A 23,753-nucleotide genomic window follows, 5' to 3' on the forward strand; every position below is an offset into this window, starting at 1 on the left:
TTGATAAAATAAATATGATCGTGCCTGGTAACGTGCATGTAAAATGGTTAGAAATAGCATTTTAGCTTAGCATAAAGCTAACAATTTACACAAGGTTTATTTCTATTTCTTCTGCTCCAAACTTACTTCAAACTTACTTCTCTGTCTGCTCGTATGAATGTAACACATCATAAGAAAGTGTTTCACCGCTGTTCAAATCCACTTTGTATCACATCATTTATATGGATAAACGTTTTCCATCTGAAAGGACTAAATATTAAAAGAAACAAATGACAATAAAATACAAAGTAATCTCTTCAGTAATCCTTCAGTAATACTTTTTGAATGTAACTGTATTCTAATTACCAATGATTAAAATTGTAACTGTAGTGGAATACAGTTACTTATATTTTGTATTTTAAATACGTAATCCCATTACATGGATTAATTTACTCCCCAACCCTGTGTTTAACGAATGGGACCTTATTTTAAAGTGTTACCTTAAGGAAGTTGGTCTATGAAATGAGGCGATTCAGAGCCAATTGTAATCATCAATGCTGCCAGTAGCAGCACAAATAAAACAGACAAAGGACACAAAGTGCATATATATATATATATATATATATATATATATATATATATATATATATATATATATATATATATATTCATTTATTTGATATTTAAACGGACTAAAAAGTTGTAAATACAACTTCTGAATGAAAGGCACAGTAAAATCAGACACAGCTGATTAAATACTCAACAGAAATATACTTACAGTACAAAAGCGGACAGTTATTTATGCACGCAAAATATCCCTCACGTGCCAACACCCAAAGAGAGGCCATCCAATAACAGGTAAAGATTTGATGAAAGCAGGGGATTTTCAGAGATAATGGTGTGATCAACAATTATTGCTTTGACTATTGTGGGCCTGCATGGCCAGAACCCAAACATGGAAATACAAAGATTAAAATCTGGATTTATTTTATTAATTTGATCTGGCAGAAAAAATAAATTGAAAGCAATTAGCTAGTTTTCAAACGTTCATGCTCAACGAAGTGATGTTGTCAGTCAAGCACTTGCACACTTCACTATCTAACATATACTCATTAGCATACTGATCTAATTCATCGGTCCACCAAGTGCAAAATCAAACCAAGGGAGGGAAAGAATGGCTCAAAGTTAAATGATCTTAAGTGTTAGAGACATCTAAATACATTTTGATTAATTCAATTGCAGAGCTGTGTAACTGAAATGTTAAGATGGATTTTAAAGATAGAAAGTCTCTTTTTAAGCCTGCATGGATGCACATTCCCAGGTTGTGGAGTTTCATAGTGCTACAACACATCCTATGCCAGTAGATCATTTATAGTTAATTGCCAATTAGATGCTTGGGCCTTGCTCTGATTTAATAGTGATACATAATTTATATTCATTGTGGCCCTCCATGGACTTTTGCTTGATTAATACAAACACAAATTTTTGCAACAAGTCTAAATGCATTTATGAAGTTGCTCTGGGGTAAATTTGATTGGTTGAAAATGCTCATTTTTACTGAGAAGCTCTGCCCCTTTAATTTAGAGGTTTGAGTTACATAGAACCAGACTCTTTGGTATATGCAAAGCAATTTCAACTCATTTCCCCTCCAATCTCCTCTAATTATGTACAGATTTTGAAATCCTCTTTAGCATTTCAAAATTACACTATGCCAAACATATTCTTTCTGGAATGCAAGTAAAACAATTAGACGAAGACACTCTCTAACAAGTTTGAGACATACAGTGGCCCGAACAAGTATTTGAACAAGCACACTATTTAATCAAAGCATTTCACAAAAAAGAACTTCATTGGGTTTTGAATTATAAAACACTACATATACTGTTCAACATAAAGACCAAAAGACATTACCTGGCTGTCAAATATTAGTGGAACATGTCCATAGTTCATGTGATGAACTACGACTTCATGCATCCACTAAAATCCACAAAACTTACCCTACAGTTGCAAAAATGGCAAAAAAATTTAAGTTCTGAGAAAAAGTCTAGCATCATTTGTTTGCAGATGACATATGGTTTGATATTATGTACCTACTGTAATGATTTTTATACATTTATAGGTGTGGCTTAAGTGTCCAAATACTTTTTGGGATCACTGTAGTCACTCTGTGAACTAACATTCCCAGACACCTTTCTGAGTGTCAACAATTTTTGCAATTAAACTCAAAGTAAACTGCAGGATGTTAAGGCCGAAAACATACTTGCGCAAGTACATGAACCTTGACACTTCTAGCTACTTAAGCTTGATTCTGTGAGCTGTTACATTATGAAATGTGTCAGACTGCAATTGATGACGTAACTGTTTAGCAAGTATGTGTTGCATTCTCAACATTGTCACAAGGGGTGCTATAGTAGTCACTGGCTTAAACGGTCTCATTCTATGATTTGTTTCTCTTTCAGTTGAACTACTGTCGTGGCGGAGCAACAGTTTGAAGAGAATCTTGCTGAGTAGGGTAGTTAAAGTTATTTAAAGCTGATTTGTGCAACTTTTTCTTCATTAAATATTTCCTTCTATCCCAGCTTAATATGTACTGACATCATAAAAAAAAAAAAAAACACTTATAGGTTGATTGCAATTGCGTTTGGTGATGATGGTGGCGAAGAAATTACACTCTTCAGCTTTAAACTATAGACATTAATAATCACAAGTCCTTTCAACATTTAATCATATGCAGGATATTAATTATATTGAAGTATCTATAATTAAATTTTCATTAGTTAAGGTTTGCACTAGTACAAATTTTTAATTCTTGATATAAAAATTACATTATTACTTGCGGAAATACACATTCTTGAAAAACATGGAATTTCAACTAGTAACAAACATAAGTTTTGATGTCTAAAACTGCATTTTCACTAGTAGAATTTCACAATTATGTCATTCACTTCTGTTCAAAATGCAATAACAGATATAAAAAATAACTAGTTTTAATACAATTGTTTTAAACTATTTTTACTAGTAAGAACATACTAGTCATCATCTGAATATTTAGAATTTTAACTAGTAAGAGATTAATTATAGATATCTGTAATTGCATTTTGAACAGAAGTGAATTAGAAATCATTCAAATCAATTAGAAATCAATTCTGCAAGTAAAAATGCAAGAATTAGCATTTTAACTAGTGAAAATTTAATTATATATAATTAATCTCCAGCACATGATTAAAAGTCAGTTTGGCCTGCCACAGTTTATTGCTAGCTACCTGAATAATAACATCTATTTGCAGTGCGTTGGCAAAGCATTCAAGTCTACATACTTGTGTAAAGTATGTTTCTGTCTTAACAACAATAGCATACCTGCAGCTTTTATTGCAAATTAAACCTAAGACTCTTCAATAATTTATTAATTAATGTAAGCAAAACAAAATATACACAGAAGTGATGGATGATTGGTCTGAGATAGAGTTACAGTTGACCAAAGCTTCCTTTTGCCCAGACGTCAAAACTTCAAGACATGGACCCCCACAGTTCTCTATCTCTTTATCGTGAGTCCAATGGGAATCGCCAAACCCCGATGACATCATCAGACACTGATGGGTGGAGGTTGAGCACTGACAGGTGTGACCTGTCATTACCTCAAGGTGCCACTGAGCTGGGTTAGGTACTCGCGCAGTTCTTTAGCTGCCTGGAAGCGGCTGTACCGCTTTTTGGGGTTGGCGCACTCGTCCAACAGAGCTTCAAGCTGGCCGTCTTTGGCTATGCGTGGCGGGGGGTCGTGAAGGAGCCCACCAGAGCTGCCTCGCCATGTCGCATATCGCGATAGAAGGTTCTGACAGACTGCGTAATAGTTGTGGTCCACTGTGACCCGCGAACACAACATGTCTTTGGAGAAGGAAAGGCAGGCCTCCTTGTCACACTCCTCAAACTTGCTCTCGTACCAGACGTCGTAGTTCTCAGGTTTATCTGCAGGACAGAACGAGAGGGACAATTGTAAGAATGCAGCCATTGATGGAAATGCATCACAGACGATCTGATTTTGCTCATTAGAAGTTGTTTTGGGGTTTGAAACTTCAAAACAAAGCCAGTATTTTACAATTATACAATTATAGAGTATTTGTGCTTTGAGGACAATGTCCTTTAAATTTAGTAAATATTTTTTCATGTTGTACTTGTTAAATTTAGTCAGTTTTACTCAATTTGACAATATTTTTTCATTAAATTCATCTCAAATCATTATCAAAGGACACAGATTGTGTACATGTATCTTTCATATAGCCTACACAATGTATTTTCAGTAACAAGTATGTATTTTTGTGGTTTGACAGTTTGAATGAAAACTATTCAAGGCTACATACAGAGAAATTGCATAATAAACGTTGCCATTTCTAATTGTTCAGTTTGTGCAGTTGCACCAGTTTCATACACCACTGCAAACTCTTCAACATCACAGAAGTACAAAAACCTCTGTCACTTTTGTTTATATGATGACTCGATTCACAACGAGTCCTTCAGTATTAAGTACAGTAAATGTTATATCACCCCCTTGTGGTCCCCCAAAGCTATTACGCCAGACTACATTAAACGGAAGGTCAACTGACAGTTAATTGGAAAGTATACAAATTAGGCTTCTAATTGAAATGTTGGCTAACATTAATACACTGATGCTTTAAAAAAGTATCTAGAAAATGATGTGCTGATCAATAATTTATTTAGCGATATTTTATAACATTCCTAATTATCATAGTTTTAAACATGTAATTTTTATAATATATATTCAGAGTTTTAATATTGATAGTCTGGATCTAGGAGAAGGCTAAAAGAAAAGAAAAAAAAAAAACTGTACATATAAAATATAGATATATAAAAGTTATTTGAAAATTACCAAAAATAAAGCAGTTAAAAGTAATTAAAGTCAATTTTAAAGTGACATTTATATATATATATATATATATATATATAAATCAACCTCTGGGACATGAACTTTCCCAAAGTTGAAGAAACACCTTTATTTTTTTTGGATACATCTGATTAATCACATATAGAGGATACGTTTGAGTATTTTTTTCTCAATTTTTTTTCTTTTTTATATAAACAACATTGTTAGTGCATTGTTAATATTTTGCTGAATTATTGTTAATATATCGTCACATCATATTTTTGTTAGCTGTATGTTTGAATTAAAATCACTTCAATATCATCATGATGCGTCTTTTTCGCCTCGTTTTTTTAGTTATCGTTGACAAAATCCAAAAAACCTTCATCAAACATTTTCATCAGTAATTTTATTGATGAGATTAACACTGATGAGTCGTATGGACTACTTTTATGGAGTCGTTTGTCCTTTTTAGTTCTTGGCATGGTCACTATGAATGTTGTTATATGGAAAAGAGCTGTTTCAATTTCTCGTTTTATTTTCCATGGAAATAATAACAGCATACATGTTTGGAACAGCATGAAAGTGATCAAATAATGACAGGAGTTTCATTTTAGTGTGAACTATCACTTGAACATATTTTCTGCTTTTTATAAATCACAACATTTGGATGCTCTCATGCAGTTTGAACACAATGAACATATCAGGTGGAGAGCCACTCTTGACTTTGAAACAGCACTGAAGCTATCATGTGCCCATTTCTGGGATACAGCCTGTTCCCTTCTTAATAGAAACACACAAATTGGCCTATTTCTCTACCCACAACACCGATCCATTCAACCTTCATCTCTGTATACTTTTCAAGGACGAGGCAACCAGGGCAAATAAATAACATTTTGTATGATGAGAAACTCTTTGGAGCTGCATTAATGATCAAATTGATTAGAGTGGAAAACCCCAGGAGATGCCAAGCCATAATCAGTTGCCAAACTATAATCATGTTTGGGAAACTTAATGCACTCTCAGACTCTTGCCCTTCCTCAACTCTGACTACTCAATCTTTGATTTTGCCGGCATCACGTTGTGCCCCAGGTTCCAGACACATGCTCAAACTCAATCACTGCTGAAGACAGATCTACCAGCGCTGAGAGAGCCAAGGTGAGAAGCAATTTACTGTGGCAGCACCTAACGAATGTGACTGGCATGCTACATCAGAATTATCATTGACTAAACAGCAAAAGGTCTGGACCATCTTCCAGCTTTTTCTGAACCGGACACTTAAGACAGGAAGAGTCGTCTGACTGACATGTAACGTGATCAATCACATGGTCCTATTTGCCATTTTGGGCCAGATATATTCAGTGAATAATAACATAAACCTTTGTTATCCTAATCGGTGCTGTTTTCCATAAGGACAAGCTATTCATCCATTGAAAGGGTAGGAGAAAACCAGTGATCATCTTTAGCAGGCCAAAGAGACACATGCGATTGTGAGAATCAGTGGAGCGGAGCCGAGCTCCACAGCTAAATTCAGTTTATGCTGTGGCTTTCCCTGCATCGCTGGCTTAGGCAAACATCCTGTATCCAAGACGTCTGTTTCTCCAAAGCACCACGGATAATTTCATTACGGATCTGCGGATCAATGTGTCTTTGTGCTCTTTAAATACTGCTCTGGTGAACTTACAGCCTAATTGACTGGCCTTTGTTCCATCAATTGTTCCTCACAAAGGCTCTTTTTGTCTTAATCCCCTTGTGTGAAGTCAGGGCCGTAGTAAAGAATTCTGGGCCCCCTGACTGTATATTGCTCTGGGCCCCTTACCTATTCAAAAAATACGGTTTCAAATTAGTTGTGGGGCCCCTTGGACTTTGGGCCCCTAGAATCGTTACCACCTTTCACCCCACTAGCTATGGCCTTGTATGAAATCACCAAGATGATTTACACCTATGTAATGCTAAACTTAATTTCTAATTGGAGTACAATGTCTCTCAGCTTTCTGTGAAAACAATGTAATGAATCTTTAGTATCCCTTAAAATGGGGGGCCTGGGTAGCACCCCTGGAGTTCGCTAGTTCGAATCCCAGGGCGTGCTGAGTAACTCCAGCCAGGTCTCCTAAGCAACCAAATTGGCCCGGTTGCTAGGGAGGGTAGAGTCACATGGGGTAACCTCCTCGTGGTCGCTATAATGTGGTTCGTTCTCGGTGGGGCGCGTGGTGAGTTGAGTGTGGATGCTGCGGTGGATGGCGTGAAGCCTCCACACATGCTATGTCTCCGTGGCAACACGCTCAACAAGCCACGTGATAAAATGCGCGGGTTGACGGTCTCAGGCAGCTGGGATAAATCCTCTGCCACCCGGATTGAGGTGAATCACTACACGACCACGAGGACTTAAAAGCACATTGGGAATTGGGCATTCCAAATTGGGAGAAAAAATAAATAAAAAAATATCCCTTGAAATGAATGGTTCACCCCAAAATTAAAAATGTGTCCATATTTACTCGCCCTAATGCAGTGTGTCTCTATACATCATATGGCAAAGTTTAAATCACTTAGATTTTAGCCTTTTGACACAAGACACACACAAAAAAAGTGAATTTTAATGTCAAGTGTATTTTGATGACTACCTACGTAAATAATGACACTATGGAACTGGAACTGTGCATAAATATTTCAAGATGTAAAAAAATATTTCTAACACAATTACAATTTTAAGTGTAGTGTGTATGTAAGCCAATTTCCAGCAATAAGAATGAAAAAGACTAAAAGTAACAGATCTCTTATTTTCTTTTATTTGGAATGTACACTGGCAGCCAAAAGTTTGGAATAATGTACAGATTTTGCTCTTATGGAAAGAAATTGGTACTTTTATTCACCAAAGTGCATTCAACTGATCACAATGTATACTCAGGACATTAATAATGTGAAAAATTACTATTACAATTTGAATTTTATTTTTTTTCAGAACTTCATAAAACTACTTCAAATAGTTCTCATCAAAAAAATCCTCCACATGCAGCAATGACAGCTTTGCAGATCCTTGGCATTCTATCTGTCAGTTTGTCCAGATACTCAGGTGACATTTCACCCCACACTTCCTGTAGCACTTGCCATAGATGTGGCAGTCTTGTCGGGCACTTCTCACACACCTTACAGTCTAGCTGATCCCACAAATGCTCAATGGGGTTAAGATCCATAACACTCTTTTCCAATTATCTGTTGTCCAATATCTGTGTTTCTTTGCCCACTCTAACCTTTTCTTTTTGTTTTTCTGTTTCAAAAGTGGCTTTTTCTTTGCAATTCTTCCCATAAGGCCTGCACCCCTGAGTCTTCTCTTTACTGTTGTACATGAAACTGGTGTTGAGCGGGTAGAATTCAATGAAGCTGTCAGCTGAGGACATGTGAGGCATCTATTTCTCAAACTAGAGACTCTGATGTACTTATCCTCTTGTTTAGTTGTACATCTGGCCTTCCACATCTCTTTCTGTCCTTATTAGAGCCAGTTGTCCTTTGTCTTTGAAGACTGTAGTGTACACCTTTGAATGAAATCTTCAGTTTTTTTGGCAATTTCAAGCATTGTATAGCCTTCATTCCTCAAAACAATGATTGACTGATGAGTTTCTAGAGAAAGCTGTTTCTTTTTTGCCATTTTTGACCTAACATTGACCTTAAGACATGCCAGTCTATTGCATACTGTGGCAACTCAAAAACAAACACAAAGACAATGTTAAGCTTCATTTAATGAACCAAATAGCTTTCAGCAGTGTTTGATATAATGGCAAGTGATTGTTCTAGTACCAAATGATCAATTTAGCATGATTACTCAAGGACAAGGTGTTGGAGTGATGGCTGCTGGAAATGGGGCCTGTCTAGATTTGATCAAAAATGACTTTTTTCAAATAGTGATGGTGCTGTTTTTTACATCAGTAATGTCCTGACTGTACTTTGTGATCAGTTGAATGCCACTTTGGTGAATTAAAGTACCAATTTTCTTCCGAAACAGCAAAACCTGTACATTATTCCAAACTTTTGTCCGCCAGTGTAAATGTTAAGGACACCGGCAAAATGGTTACTTTCTCTTTAAGAATATCGGGCTTGAAAACACTATACAATTTTGAAAGCACTCGGTGCAGTTTTTGAGAGCTATAGAGTCCCCTTTTTTCATACCATGTCATTCTCTTGCATCAGCATTGATTTACTTTAAGTATTCTTTGTGACATTAAAGAATATTGTTATTATCATTCTGAACTGCAAGAAATTAGGATTTCAGATATTAACTGATTGAGATTGTGAGACTACAGTCAGTTTTGAACTTGTGATGATCTGCTACCTAAAGCACATTCATCCATTCAGCAAATATATATATATATATATATATTTTTAAATTGGCTGGATCTTCTGTGATTCTTCCCCCACTGTTAAGCGAAGCTCTGTGTGATGGCGCAACAGCCAATGTTTCATCTCTCACTGCCCACGTTCTCATTTGTTTGGGTGTGAGATGATAAAATACTGTAGAGACTTTGTCTGCTGTGATACAGAATTCAATTCTGATCCTTTATATTCCAGATGATACGGACAGTTGGCAACTGCTACGCGACTGACATGACTAAAAGTTTATTAATAAACATGCGGACCTGCCGGCCAATTTTTGAGCGGCCCACCAGGAATTCTCCCGGTCCTCCTGATTAGCCACTAAAGCCCTGACCTTATGTCATTCCGAACCGATGTGCTGATATGTTTTTTTCTGTGGAAAACAAAAGGGCAATTTTTGAAGAATCTTTACGCAGCTCATTTCCAATCATAATGACGACATCTGTCAAGCTCCAAAAAAGCTGCATAGTGATTCGGACAAAACCTTTCAAGATAATGTCCTGGTCCTATTTTACTCCAAAATCTACAGAGCATTGTTGAACAAAATTATTATGCAAAAATAAAATATGTTTGCATTACTGTAGTTTCCGTTTTCCTGTATTATTACTATGGTTTCAGTCTGAAAATCATGGTTAAAATTAAGGATGCACAATATATAGGCGACCATATCGGTATTGGATGATAAATGTGAATTTTAAAGTCATCGGAAAATTTGGCCAATATATTAAAGCCGATAAATTATGGCTTTTTCAGGCACGTGCTACTCTACATGTGGGTTTTGATTGGTGCCTTCTGGCTTTGCTATAGAGGATCATACTGGATCTGAGTAAACACTCCATTATACAGTATTTATTTATGTCACATGCATTTTGTTTCTTTTCTTTTTGTATGTTAAAGCATATCGTTGTGTTTACAGTGAGTTTGAGACTTGACTGCATTCTTTAGTTTTGTCTTTTCATAGGTTTGAATCAAGTGTAATGCACTGTATTTATAAAAGTGGCTCACTCATCAAATTTATTTTAAATTGCAGTGTCATTATGCTTTTTTTAAATAAAAGGAAGTTGGCCATAGGAATGTAAAATTTATTTGTTTAACTGGTTCAAAGTAGGCTATATTTGGTAAATGATTTAAAAGTTTTAGATGTTTCTTGCAGGTTCCTTGTTTTCTGCAATTGAAGTTGTTTTAAAATAAAAATAATAATCCACTTTACATGATTGATTTCATTAGAAGTGGTCCAGATGTGGTTATATAAGTTGAGCCTTTTGTTTTTGTAATCAGACACAATTTTTTTTTTTTATTTGAAATGTGGAATGATTGTTGGTGCCAGACGGGCTGGTTGGAGCACGCTCTGCTGGACAAACTACGTAATGACACCAATTCTAAAGCATTGTTTTCTGCATTATATGTTCTGAAAAAAAGTTTTCATATCAGTGCATATCGGTAAACTTATATGGCGATACCAATATATCGGTGAAAGGTGAAATATAATATCGGCCTATTATATCGGGCACTAGTTTTTTTTATGCTGATTTTTCCCCTTTTTCACCCAATTTGGAATGCCCAATTCCCAGTGTGCTTTTAAGTCCTCATGGTTGCGTAGTGATTCGCCTCAATCTGGGTGGCGGAGGACGAATCCCAGTTGCCTCCACGTCTGAGACCATCAACCCGCGTATCTTATCACATGGCTTGTTGAGCGCATTGCCACGGAGACATAGCGCATGTGGAGGCTTCACGCCATCCACCGCGGCATCCGCGCTCAACTCACCACGTGCCCCACCGACAACGAACCACATTATAGCGACCACGAGGAGGTTACCCCATGTGACTCTACCCTCCCTAGTAACCGGGCCAATTTGGTTGCTTAGGAGACCTGGCTGGAGTCACTCAGCACGCCCTGGGATTCAAACTAGCAAACTAGCGAACTCCAGGGGTGGTAGCCAGCGTCTTTACCACTGAGCTACCCAGGCCCCTGGGCACTAGTTTTAATGTTGTGGCTGATCGGTGTATTTAATGAAAATATGGTACTGATATATTATTTAGAGAGAGAGTTTGTATTGATTTGGAGTTAAATATGCCATTTCCTTGACCAGATTCCTGAGCATCACAAAATAAGTTTTCTGGTAAATATATGTTTTCCACCATAACTACGTTTAAGGTGCTTTTATGTTGTTATTTATGTCCTCTCAACAGCCATGGACATTATGAACTGTCATTGTACAAAAAAGAGCTACAGTAAGAATCTTCACAAATGTTCTTTTGAGTTCTACTGAAAACAATAACAGCCTTTTTTTTATTTTGAGGTTAACTTTTCCTTTAAAAGCTAAGACTATTTAAATTCATCCTAGTGGAGCTGTTTAACTAGTAAAGGGGGATGCCCTCCCCTCAAGGGCTCTCTCCTAATCAATGACAGAGCTTCCTCTGTGAGGCTTTTGGCACTGCGACAAGTCACCATTGAAGAGGGAACCGACTGGCGTCACTCTGTCCTCACATGCAGGTCTCTCACATACCCACCTGCACAGACACACATTTTATCCGCGGCTTTCAGGGACAAATGTCGTTCTCTGAACAGTGTCCTATCTGATGTTGGGTATCTCCCCTGAGACTCTATCACAGAACACAAAGGCATATATCTTTATACGCTGGTGACATACTCGAGACTGGCACACTGTGGGCACATAACAGCACTTTCTGTGTATTTATTCCTGTATTCAAAACATCGTAAATATTTTTAGTAAAAGTAGAGCTTTGACTTATGTGCTTTTTATGCCTTAAATGGAAAGGACAATGAAGATAGACAAGAATGAGGATGGAAGGAGAGAAGAAATTGGACTGGGAAATGACACTCAAACTCAAACCTGCATTCCCATGGGAGCACCCTGGCTCCCTTTGTGTCACATACACGTACACTACAGCAGTGCCATGACTCAGACAAGCAACATTTTTTTCCATAATGTGGATAATGGCTGCTTCTCACTTCTTTAACTGTGCACCCTCGTTTACTCTCCTTGCGTCCTTTTTTGATTTTTGGTTATGAGTTGAACAAAACTACAGGTAAAAAATAAAATAAAAAATACCTTAGAAAAGTGGAAGCGTCATTATTTTATGTTAACAAAGAGATAGGTAGGTTTTTTACTAAAATCAATTGACTTCAGCACCCTTTGTTGCATTATATGCCAATGATGTGAGTCCAAAAATGGGGAAAAAGCACTTTTTTGTGTTGTTTTTCCAAAGTTGGGCTGCCTATAACTCCAGAAGTTTTAAATATATTGTAATATCCTTTAAGATTCTGGTTTAGAACAAACTCCTCTTTTTGTATTTTTATTTTTAAGGCCCCATATTGTTAAATCCCAGAGAGATGGGGCTCTCAATGTGGCTCCATGCGTAAATTGTTAAATGTTACCCACTTTCAATGGTCAATGTGGGTCACATGGTATGAAACTAGTTTTTCTTGTCCAACAAAACAAAGGTCTGAAGTACAAATAATTTTGAAACTAGAAATGTACCTTGATTTATTCACATAAAAACAATAATGTCAAAATGTAAGAATAAGCAATACATGTGGCTCTTCAAGTAGTGCAATACCTACAGTATATCTATTTATTGGATATCAGAAATGTACAAAGCACCAAAGGGGGTCCAAGCACCAAAGCACCAAATATTGAAACACTTTTCCTAATAATTTTATTATTATTTTATTTTTATTTTTTTTTTCTAAAAGTGTCTGAGTTTTTGAAATCTGGTTTATTTGACATGGAATAATCCAATGGTGATTTAAAAATATTGCAGCTTTCCTAATTATGAAAGAATGCTAAATAAAACTGTGTGTCAGTGAAAGATTCAGACTCCTTTTACACATGGATTACTCAACATGTAGAAACAGGATATTCTATTCACTCACTTTGTTTGATCAACCTCTTGTCGGCCACAACCACATTCTCTGCGTCCACCACGATGACTTTCCCATCCCGCTGGCCCACAGCAAAGTTATCGAAACTGACGTCCAGCAGGTAGAGAGCAAAGTCGAAGTCATTGTTAGTGAGCTGCTCTGCAATGTCCATCAGTTGCTTGGCCAGATCTACTCTCTTCTCCCAAGGAGCGTTGAAGAAACTCCAAAGCTCCTCGCCCACGTAGTTCACCGCCACCATCCGTCCACAAGCGCCCAGGTACTTTGCGAATGGCCAGCCTTCATCTGATGGGAAACTCTGAGAACAAGCCAGAAGCACACAAAGGAATGACTGAGTTTATATTCAACAACAACATTAACGGACCCTACTGAGAGAGTTTAAAGATTCCCATCGTACCTCTTCGCCAAACATCAAGTTAAATTGAAAACGATTTGAAGGAAGGAAGTTGGCTACACCATGTGTTGAACTTCAAATGACATAATAAAATAACAGTTAATTGGACTTTAAGGACTGCACTGGCTTCAACGATGACTGCGGTGCTCCTGAGTTTAAATGTTTATGATGAAAGCTAACTGCATTGGTAGGGGGTCTACTTTAAGAGGAGGGAAAAACACTACATCAATTGCATACAAAACAGCAAGTTATTAAGTGTTTGCAAAGCCAAACATCACCATTTCTATTGCTCATACTTAAGAGCTATAAACTTGGCATCTAACTTGTCCCACATTGTTTGTGCTACGAAAATGAATGCAAATTGAACAGATGGTTGAGAAAAGGTGTGCTAGCAATCAGACTTTTCATTTTTGCCTGGCAGATGACAAAACAGGAGAAAAAAAAAAACAAAACAAAAAAAAAAACTATAGACATTCAAGAAGGTACCCATACCATATCTAGGGACCAGAGTATAATAGAGACTTTGGAGTGGGCTCTTTTAACTTTGGCCAGTAAGCAATCATTTATCAACGCCCTAGCAACCACCCAGAACTACCAACAACACCCTAGTAACAGCATGGCAGCGCAGTAAAACACTCAGAATGCACTGACACAGTGTTGTGGAAGCTACACGCTACTCTTAATGTATAGTAGTTAAACTACAGTCAAGCTACTCTTTTAAAAAAGTAGTTCACTACACTACAAGCTACAAACAAAAAGTAGCAAACTAAATTGAAGCCATATAACATATCGGAATATACTGTATAACACATCAAAACCAACAAATCTACTGTACAGCGTTCCTCCTACTCAGTTGTATACAGTGCTGCTCTTCTGGTTGTGTCGCACGTGCGTCAGTTTTTGCATGTCTCACATACCAATGCAATTATGTCACGTGCATTCTGCTTGCTAACCGGAAGCGATGGCTTAGAGTTAAAAAGTACTTAAATATTGACTTTTTAACACCAAGACCGCTGGAGTCATATGGATGACATATATGCTGACTGTCTGTGATTTTTGGAGCTTCAAAGCTCTGATCACCATCCTCTAGACCTTTAAAGACCTACTGAGCAGAGATATTTTTCTATTTTTCTTCAAATCTGTTCTGCTGCAGACAGTAAGTCATACACACCTGGGATGGCATGAGGGTGAGTAAATAATGAGAGAATTTTCATTTTTGGGTGTACTAACCCTTTAAATGAACCATGGTTTTACTACAGTAACAATAGTCTAACCAATTTCTTTGCTGTAAAACAACAGTAACCTCAGAATTAAACATTACTACTACAGTTTTTTCCAGTCAAAACAACATGGTTACTACAGTCATGTTTCCTACAACAACTATAGTAAAACCATGGTTAACCAGGGTTAAACAAGTAGAGTGACAACATTAAAGTGAACGTAAATTTGTATACACTAATAAAACATGTCATATCAGTGCACGCTACTGAAAAATATAGTTAGTAGTGTTGCTACTTTTAGTTGATTACTCCCCAACACTGTAGCAACACCCTGGAAAGCATCCAAAGCACCATAGCATCATGGCTGTGACTTTTTCATCAAGCACCCCTCACATTTCCTTCAGAAAATTTAAAAATCTAGTTATTTCAATATTATGCTTAATCTGCCTAAGCCACATTTAGCTACAAAAAATCTTTGGATGTCGGGAAGACATCTGTCAGTTGTGACTTTACTTTGCAAATCTCTTTTGAAAAACACAAATGAGGCAAGTAAGGCAGCTGTACCCCAGTAACTGGGTTGGTCTCTGAGGGCCTTGAGTGGGCATGTCTCATTACAGCTTTACTCTCTATTCCTTCTACTACAGTGTTGAAGAGCACAGGCAATTACACATGAAAGAGCACAAATTAGAACAAAATAAAAGAAAAAGCAAATAAATTTACCGTCCAGGGTGCACAGTCTGCTTTATTCAATCACAGTGCCACTCTGTTCTAATGATTCATATTTGAAATGTACAAAACCTTCGTCTTGTTACGTACAGCTGCTATTCAGCAATAATTTAACCTGCTTAATTTTTCCAAGCTACTCAAATGACTTGCGCGAGCTTCATTGATATTGACAGACAGCGCTACGCACGTAAAATGGTGTATAAGTGCAATCGGATTCTCTTTTATTTCACAGTCGGAGAAATCTAATAGTTTAGTTTAATCTGCCTCAGAATCTTGGTAAAGTTTAATGGAGAGTCGCATTAATATTTCACTATACACATATTATTTAAAAACATACAATCAGTAAAAGGACAGAAAAAAGCATCTGCAGATCAGTTCTGGCTCTTGTGTTACACTCTCAAACTAGTATTTCAGAAAGAGTAAACACACACCATATGCAAATTTTTTGTGTGCATGGATGACGCAGATGACCTTTTGCATTTCGTGTACACCAAAATGTACTGCATACAACAGAGCAAGACTAGTGTATTCCACAATGTCTAGTACCTCTAAAATAAACTTGACCTTTTAATTCCGTTGTGACAAATGCATTTTATTTATTCTCATTCTTGCCTCATTATTTAATTAGACTGCAAATGAAGAAGTTTTTGCACTAAATTAAATTTAAAAAGCAAACTGTCCATATCTATCTACAAAGACAATAATCAGACACCATTCATTGAATTAAACAATGTATCCTTCACATGAAAAATTAGCATACTACACGTTTATCATTGCATAAGGTGTACAATTGTAATATATATATATATATATATATATATATATATATATATATATATATATATATATATATATAATGATAGACTGATATACCACCCATTATATTTGGCCATTTTGAGATCAACTGCTTAATAACAGTGTCCACATGCAATTAACCAATTTTGTGTTAGTCGCAAAATATACTGACAGCCTTATAAATGGATAATAAACAATTTTTGTTTTTAAAATGACTGTACCAGGTTCAATAAAAGTTTGATGATTCCAAAAAAAGAAAAAGAAAAATCACCCCACCTTTTCTTTAAAAATAAGCAAAAATCATGGTTACTGTAAGTTGCTTACAATGAAAGTGAATGAGGCCTGTCTCTAAACATTCAAATACATATTGTTTCAAAAGTGTAGCAACAAGACATAAACAAAATAAGTGTTAACATGATTTTAATGTGATAAAATCACTTACTAACCTTTTCTGTGTAAAGATACTGTATATCCAATAATACTTTATTGCCATGATGGCACGATGCCAGTTAACACTGTAAGTGATTTTATCACACTTAATTCATATCAACATGTATAATGTTCTTGTGGCTATACTTTGGAAATGGAGTATTTTAACGCTTACAAATTGGCCTCATTCACTTCCATTGTAAGTGTCTCACTGTACCTGTGATGTCAAAATTATTTAGTGTGGTAATCAACATTATGCTACAAATGGTTAGGCTGTGGATTGAGCTTAACTTGAATTGAACTCGGAATATTTCTCTAAGTGCTTTTTTTAATAAAATATATATAAAACATTTTTTATCCCCTTTTCTCCCAATTTGGAATGTCCAATTCCCACTAATTTAGTAGGTCCTCGTGGTGGCACGGTTACTCACCTCAATCTGGGTGGTGGAGGACAAGACTCAGTTGCCTCCACTTCTGAGACAGTCAATCCACCCATCTTATCACGTGGCTCGCTGTGCATGACACCACAGAGACTCCAGGCATGTGGAGGCTCATGCTACTCTCCGCGATACACGCACCCCACTGAGAGCGAGAACCACTAATCGCGACCATGAGGAGGTTAACCGATGTGACTATATCCTCCCTAGTAACTGGGCCAATTTGGTTGCTTAGGAGACCTGGCTGGAGTCACTCAGCACACCCTGGATTCGAACTCGTGACTCCAGGGGTGGTAGTCAGCATCAATACTCGAGTATCTGACTAATTAAATTATGAGTAAATATTGTGTAAAATATGACTTAATTTTGTTTCTGCAATTCTGTGCACATAATTTTTTTTCACTAAATTGCAGTACATAGAATATACTGTGCAGTGTGTAGTAAGCTAGAATTCCATTTGGAAGATAGCCATATGATTAAAAAACATGCACACAAAAAATAACATACTGTACACTCGCTTGGTGTTCAACGTAACAACATCCTCCTCACCATCCTTCATCTATTCTTTAGTGTAACGCTGCCTCCTCATCTTGGTGGTCGTTGTCCTTTTCTGCCATTTTGCGGCCCTCTTCAGCCAGTCGCGGCACGTTCGGCATAATGCGGCAGCCCATTTCAGCTTATCGCCACCCGTTCGGCCCTGTTTCGTGGCCGGCACACCGGGAAAAGTCCCGGTTCTCCCTATGACCAGTCCGCTCCTACACTGAAGAAGATCCGTAAAGTTCTTGTGCTTGTGTATGTAACCACTTTTTCAAATGTTCCAATCGGACGGTTCCGATTTCCTTTTCAAGCTGCTCATAACCAGCAAAGTTTAAGCTTAGCGGCTGTTGTCAGGTGAGGGGGTGGTGCTTCGCTGCTGTCCAGGACGCATCAGGACAGATTAGTATTTACACCTCAAATGTGATGTGGTCACAAGTGTTTTTGACTACCTTCGTATGTGGTTTCAGCGATCTGATCACAAAACGTTTTAGACCCTGTTTACACCTGTATTTAGCGCTGACAACATGCCATTGGATCACTCGAAACACATCTTAATACCAGGTGTAAATGGAATCTAAGAAAGGACAGATGAGATATGATTCAAATAGGGCTGGAAAATTTAGCTAAAATAAGCACATGACGGTATATCTCAGTATTTACTAATTTACTCTTAAAATGTCTCATTTAAAGGAACCATTATTTTGAACAAAAAGCCATTGTACCCAAGTAGATTCAAAAACAAGAAATAAGTTACAGTAAAAATCTAGTTAAAAATAGTCAAGGAATGTTTTTCAAACGGTTTTTCACTAAATGAACACAAGGAAGAATGATTGTGATGATTTCACCATTTTGATTATACGCACCAACATAAGAATACATTAAAGGAATAGTTCACCCAAAAAAACAAACAAAAAAAAATCATCATTTACTCACCCTCATGCCATCCCAGATGTGTTTGACTGACTTTCTTCTGCTGAACACAAATTAAGATTTTTAGAAGAATATCTCAGACTGTAGGTCCATACAATGCAAGCGAACGGTGATCAGACCTTTGTAGCTCCAAAAATCAATGGGTAAGAAACAGAACACTCTAAATCTAAGTAAAAAAGGACTTAAATATTGATCTGTTTCTCACCCACACCTACCATATCACTTTTGAAGACAGGGATTAGACCACTGGAGTCAAATGGATTACTTTTTTGCTGCCTTTATGTGTGTTTTGAACCATCAAAGTTCTGGTCACCATTCACTTGCATTGATGGACCTAGAGAGCTGAAATATTTTTCTAAAAATCTTCGTTTGTGTCCTGCTGAAGAAAGAAAGTCATACACATCTGAGATGGCATGAGGATGAGTAAATGATGAGAGAATTATTAAAATGATAACAAATTATTAAAATATATCTGTGTTCTCATTTATAAAGTTGATTCGATATATATGCTAATCCTATAATATATATATATATATATATATATATATATTAGGCAGTAGCCTCTTTATTAAAGCAATAAAGCACTGAAAGCCATGCCATATTTTGAATATATCCGGCTATGCGCTATGCCTGCAACCACCTTTAGCCATGACACATTAACAATGTAGCACAGCCTTGAGTGCCTTATTGCTTAAATAAAAATATTATATACATTCAATACATTGCCCATCCATTGACTCAAACTTTTAAGGCCACACTGCAGTTATGCCAACGAATCCAAGGCACCAAGCATCCAGTAAACCAAACACACATTTCCTCTAATCAGTTCTAAAACGTGCCAACAATTTCTGCAAATCCAATTTGTTCTGAGGCATTATAAATCTAAATGTGCAATAACTGCAATATTAGCCCTGTCTAATATTAGTCATTAGTAAAAAGAGTAGCAGCAGGAGTGCAGTCGGCTAAGAGGGGGCGGTCGATACGCTATACAAGGACTGACTCAATAGGCAGATTGCCCAGTCTAACAGCACAGTTCCTGAATGGTTTTGATCAGACACCCCCCTTGAAGAAGGAGGGGGTACTCCTCCAAAAAACCTCAAGAGAGGGATTTGAATAGAGAAACAGTAGGCCAACAGCTTTTGTGTTGGGCATTGTTGTTGCCTTTGCTGTTAATGAGGGTTAAGGGTGACTTTAGGCTGGTCAGCATAACATACTGTATACTGTATACAGACACTAGAACGCACCTCAACCATGACATCATCAGGAGTAGAAATACCTCTGAAATGCTTCCGGGATTTGCTTCCAGCAACTTTGCTCACCGTGTGTAGACGCAGCTCATCGCTGCTCTCAGGTGCAGCCTCGTGGCACAAGGAAGTAACGTCCGACTTGAAACTGTGGCCATACAATCTCCATCTCGCTGGACAAGTTGAGATTACTTTGTGTTCCACCGAACACTCTAACGGATCCGAAAGAGACCGCCAAGAATCAGCAGCCGTACCGCCCGCCGACAGAGCGAGGAAACGGCCTCCCGTCATCACCCAAGCCTTGAGGAACCGAGTCTGAGTTAAAGGACGGATGAACACACATTCTGCATCCTCATGTGATTCAAGTAAGAGGTTTACGTCTGGGCAGAGATAGAATATTATAATGTGTTATTCTTGTGTATCAAGGTTATTGCTTGTATAGTTTACGGACCACCATGTCCGCTCATTATTAATACTCAGGGTATTAATTATCACATATTTGATTTGCTGTATTGTAGTCCAACCACACTGGGCTGTTGTGCATTTCTGCCATCGCGGGTGAGACCGGCAAACTGAGTTTATCCATTAAAGAATCAAAGACCACGGGATGGTTTACGAGCCGTCCACTGCGTCTCTGAGTGATAAACTAACAGCTGCTTTCTCTCCCACGATCGCGAAATCGGCTTTGGGGCCGTCACTTTATTCTCTCTCTCTCTCGTACTAACCAGACACGCGCATGCGATCCCTCACAAACATTCTTGGACACATTTTTGGCTAGTAGATAACTTCGTGATAAAGCTCAGCTTTGTCCCTAGGCTATCGTACAAGCGGATACACGCGGTAACTAGTAGACGCCATTGACTGGTTTCTCTCTGCCCACATTCGCGGCCATATTCTCTGGCTGGAAGTCTCGCGTGACATACTATCCACGAGAGTCACGTCCGCCATTCTGTGCATCCCTCCTTACACACACACACACACACACTCGTTCTCACACACACACACCCTCATGTGTTATAGAATTATTTTGATTTCCATATCTAACCATATCACTGTTTAGTTTGTAGTTGTAAGTCGGAAGTTTATTGACTGCATTGTATTAATTATTAATTGATATTACTGCATAAATAAACTTTGTTATATTACAAAGAGAAGTGTTTTGGTTTGTTTTGCATACACCTGTGTCATGCTGACGGGATGTCAGTGCTCGGATTCAAGCCTTCATTCATTGTTTTTTTTTCCGAAAATCGATATTCTTCGGATGTCGATTTTCCTAAGAAAACAATCTAATATTGAGACTGTTATACTGTCTGGTTATTAGTCCCTGATTCCAGGGTGGTGCTCCATCAATGTTAATCCATATTGATATTCTATTGATTTTTGATAATTGATAATTATCTTTGATGATTGTTGAATTTGAATGATCAATAAGCTAGTGTTAATTTTAATTAATGTTTCATAGATGTTAACAACTAACGATTATCTTTGATAATTGTTGATTTAAAGGATTAGAAAAAGCTAACATTAATTCTCATCAATGTTCTATTGATTTTATTAATTAACAATTATCTTTGATAATTATTAATTATTGCTAATAACCAAACCCGCTCCTAAACGTAGTGCACTACATTTACTGGAGCCCCATATGAGGTCTTAATAAGTTAGATTCGATTAATTAATTTAAATATTAATTAATAACTAAAGAAATAATTACCAATTATATCTGATAGTAACACTGATCTAAACAACCAGTAAAGCCCTATAGCTATACCATTTTGAGTAGATTTTTTTCACTTGGCTTGCAGTGGACTGGACTGCAATACATTATTTACATGTGAAGGCAACAAAGATACAGATAATTTTTACAATTTGGTATGTTGTCCTGGAAATGAAAGAATGTAAATTGTAAATGTGTATATCTGCTAAAAGTTATTTTTGTCAACTTTTTGGAGTACAATATCATATAAATGGCTTCAAAACTGGTAGACATAGACTGACAGTCACAAAACTCTGATCTCACAGTGAAATCTGAAACAGTAGTTTAACTTAAGCATCTAAACATGCTTAAGTTAATGCAATCATGTCTCATAGGAAATGGCGAATGTCAGTGAGTCGACAAAATGAGGCCGATTCTAGAGTACCGGACCTCTTGGAAAAAACATGCCGACTTCCAGTATGACCATGTTGTTTTCATAGTCTTATAGGGTGTATTGCACATAATGTTTAGTTGTTCATGGAAAAGTTACACCGCAACTTGGCACACTAATACAGAATACAACAATGTCTGATCGAAGGTATGCAAATATAGGCTTTTTCACAACAGTTAAAAAAGTGGCTTATCCGATTAGAATTAAAAGTCGGAAGTAGCAATTGTATAATGCAAAATTTTATAACATACAATTTTATTATTTTGATTTTTTCACGGTGCTTCAGTGCACTTAAAACTAATCCTGTATGCAGCAGTTATTAACATTACCAATGAGGCGTGAGAAGAGGCTAAATCAATTTGAAACTGGGGTCTCACTTAACATTGAATAAACTTTAATATTAAGAAAAGGCACTTGGGTGGCGAGAGAGAGAGAGAGAGAGAGAGAAAGAGCACATTTGTTAATTCAGTGGCATTCAGAAGTGCTGAGGGAGCACAAGTCCGCCTGAAGTGATACAGTGAACTCTCACATTGATTAGTGTGAAATTTCCATTCTTATGGTGCACAATAACAATTACCCTTCTTCTTTCATTGTAGTTTATCTTTAAAGGGGCCATATTTAATGCATTTGTAGCAACTGTTTTTCCTGAAATCCACTAATAATGTTGATCATGGTTTCTGGCAGTTTTTTTGTAACTACGCATCTCTCAATGCACAGAATGCGCATGGAATTATTTGCACTAATTAGTATGTTCACAAGGTGGCAACACTCACATTCGAGTCATTGCAGTCACAAAGAAGCACTAGAAGATGTAATCACAGCTAAACAACAGGAGACAAAGGTGGAAACAGCAACTGTCGATGTGCATGTCAAGAAAACGTGTGTGAAGAGGTCAGGAGATACATGTAATTGTATAACTCGAGTCTGAAGGACTATAAAGACATCTTTATAGGTCTAAACACCTGAAGAGAAATAATTCAGTTACTCAGAGAAATAATTCAGAAACTCACAGCAGTCGTAGCGCGCATGTGCCAAATGCCTGTCTATGCGCATAGTCAATTGAAGTACACTTTGAAAGGCTTGTGTTCGGCTGAAGGCAGACACTCAGCATTCACCTCAATACCGAAGTATGCTGTTAATCAAAGTGGATTGAGTCACTAGATCTGACAAGATTTGTTGAATACTAAAGTTAACTAAAGTTAAACTTCTCATTGTGCTTCCTGGTGCACCTTCATTATTTAGACCTTTTGTTGAAGAACTTTCTTTTTTATGTAAAGCACAAAAGGAAATGTTTAAAGGGATAGTTCACCCAAAAATGAATATTCTCTCATCATTTACTCACCCTCATATCATCCCAGATGTGTACGACTTTCTTTCTTCTGCAGAACACAAATACATTTTTTTGGAAGAATCTCTGTAGGTTCATACAAAGCAAGTGAATGGTTACAAGAACTCTGATGGTCCAAAACACACATAAAGGCAACAAAAAAGTAATCCATATGACTCTAGTGGTTTAATTAATGTCTTCAGAAGTGATATGATAGGTGTGGGTGAGAAACAGTTCAATATTTACAGTAAGTCCTTTTTTTTTTTTTACTATAAAATTTCCACTTTCACATTCTTCTTGTGTTTTTGCAGATTCACATTGTTTGTGTACATCCTCACCTACTGGGCAAGGAGGAGAATTTATAGTAAAAAAAAGGACTTAAACATTGATCTGTTTCTCACCCACACCTATTATAAAGCTTTGAAAGATGTGGGTTTAACTACCTA

The 23,753-nt window shown here is 37.1% G+C and overlaps 1 protein-coding gene across 2 annotated transcripts in view; it reads right to left on the reverse strand.

Moving 5' to 3' along the window:
- Positions 1–670: 670 nt before the first annotated feature.
- LOC127434681 (divergent protein kinase domain 2A-like) overlaps positions 671–23,753 on the reverse strand; it is a 60,463-nt gene continuing 37,380 nt past the window's right edge. For both annotated transcript variants that reach the window (XM_051687592.1, XM_051687593.1), the window contains 2 exons: positions 13,116–13,419; positions 671–3,942 (listed from right to left, as the gene is read on the reverse strand). In XM_051687592.1, the coding sequence (XP_051543552.1) occupies positions 3,611–3,942; positions 13,116–13,419 (636 nt within the window). In that variant the 3' untranslated portion in view covers positions 671–3,610. The remainder of the gene's footprint in view (positions 3,943–13,115; positions 13,420–23,753) is intronic.

The sequence above is a fragment of the Myxocyprinus asiaticus genome, chromosome 44 (genome assembly GCF_019703515.2).
Source record: "Myxocyprinus asiaticus isolate MX2 ecotype Aquarium Trade chromosome 44, UBuf_Myxa_2, whole genome shotgun sequence".
Taxonomy (NCBI): domain Eukaryota; kingdom Metazoa; phylum Chordata; class Actinopteri; order Cypriniformes; family Catostomidae; genus Myxocyprinus; species Myxocyprinus asiaticus.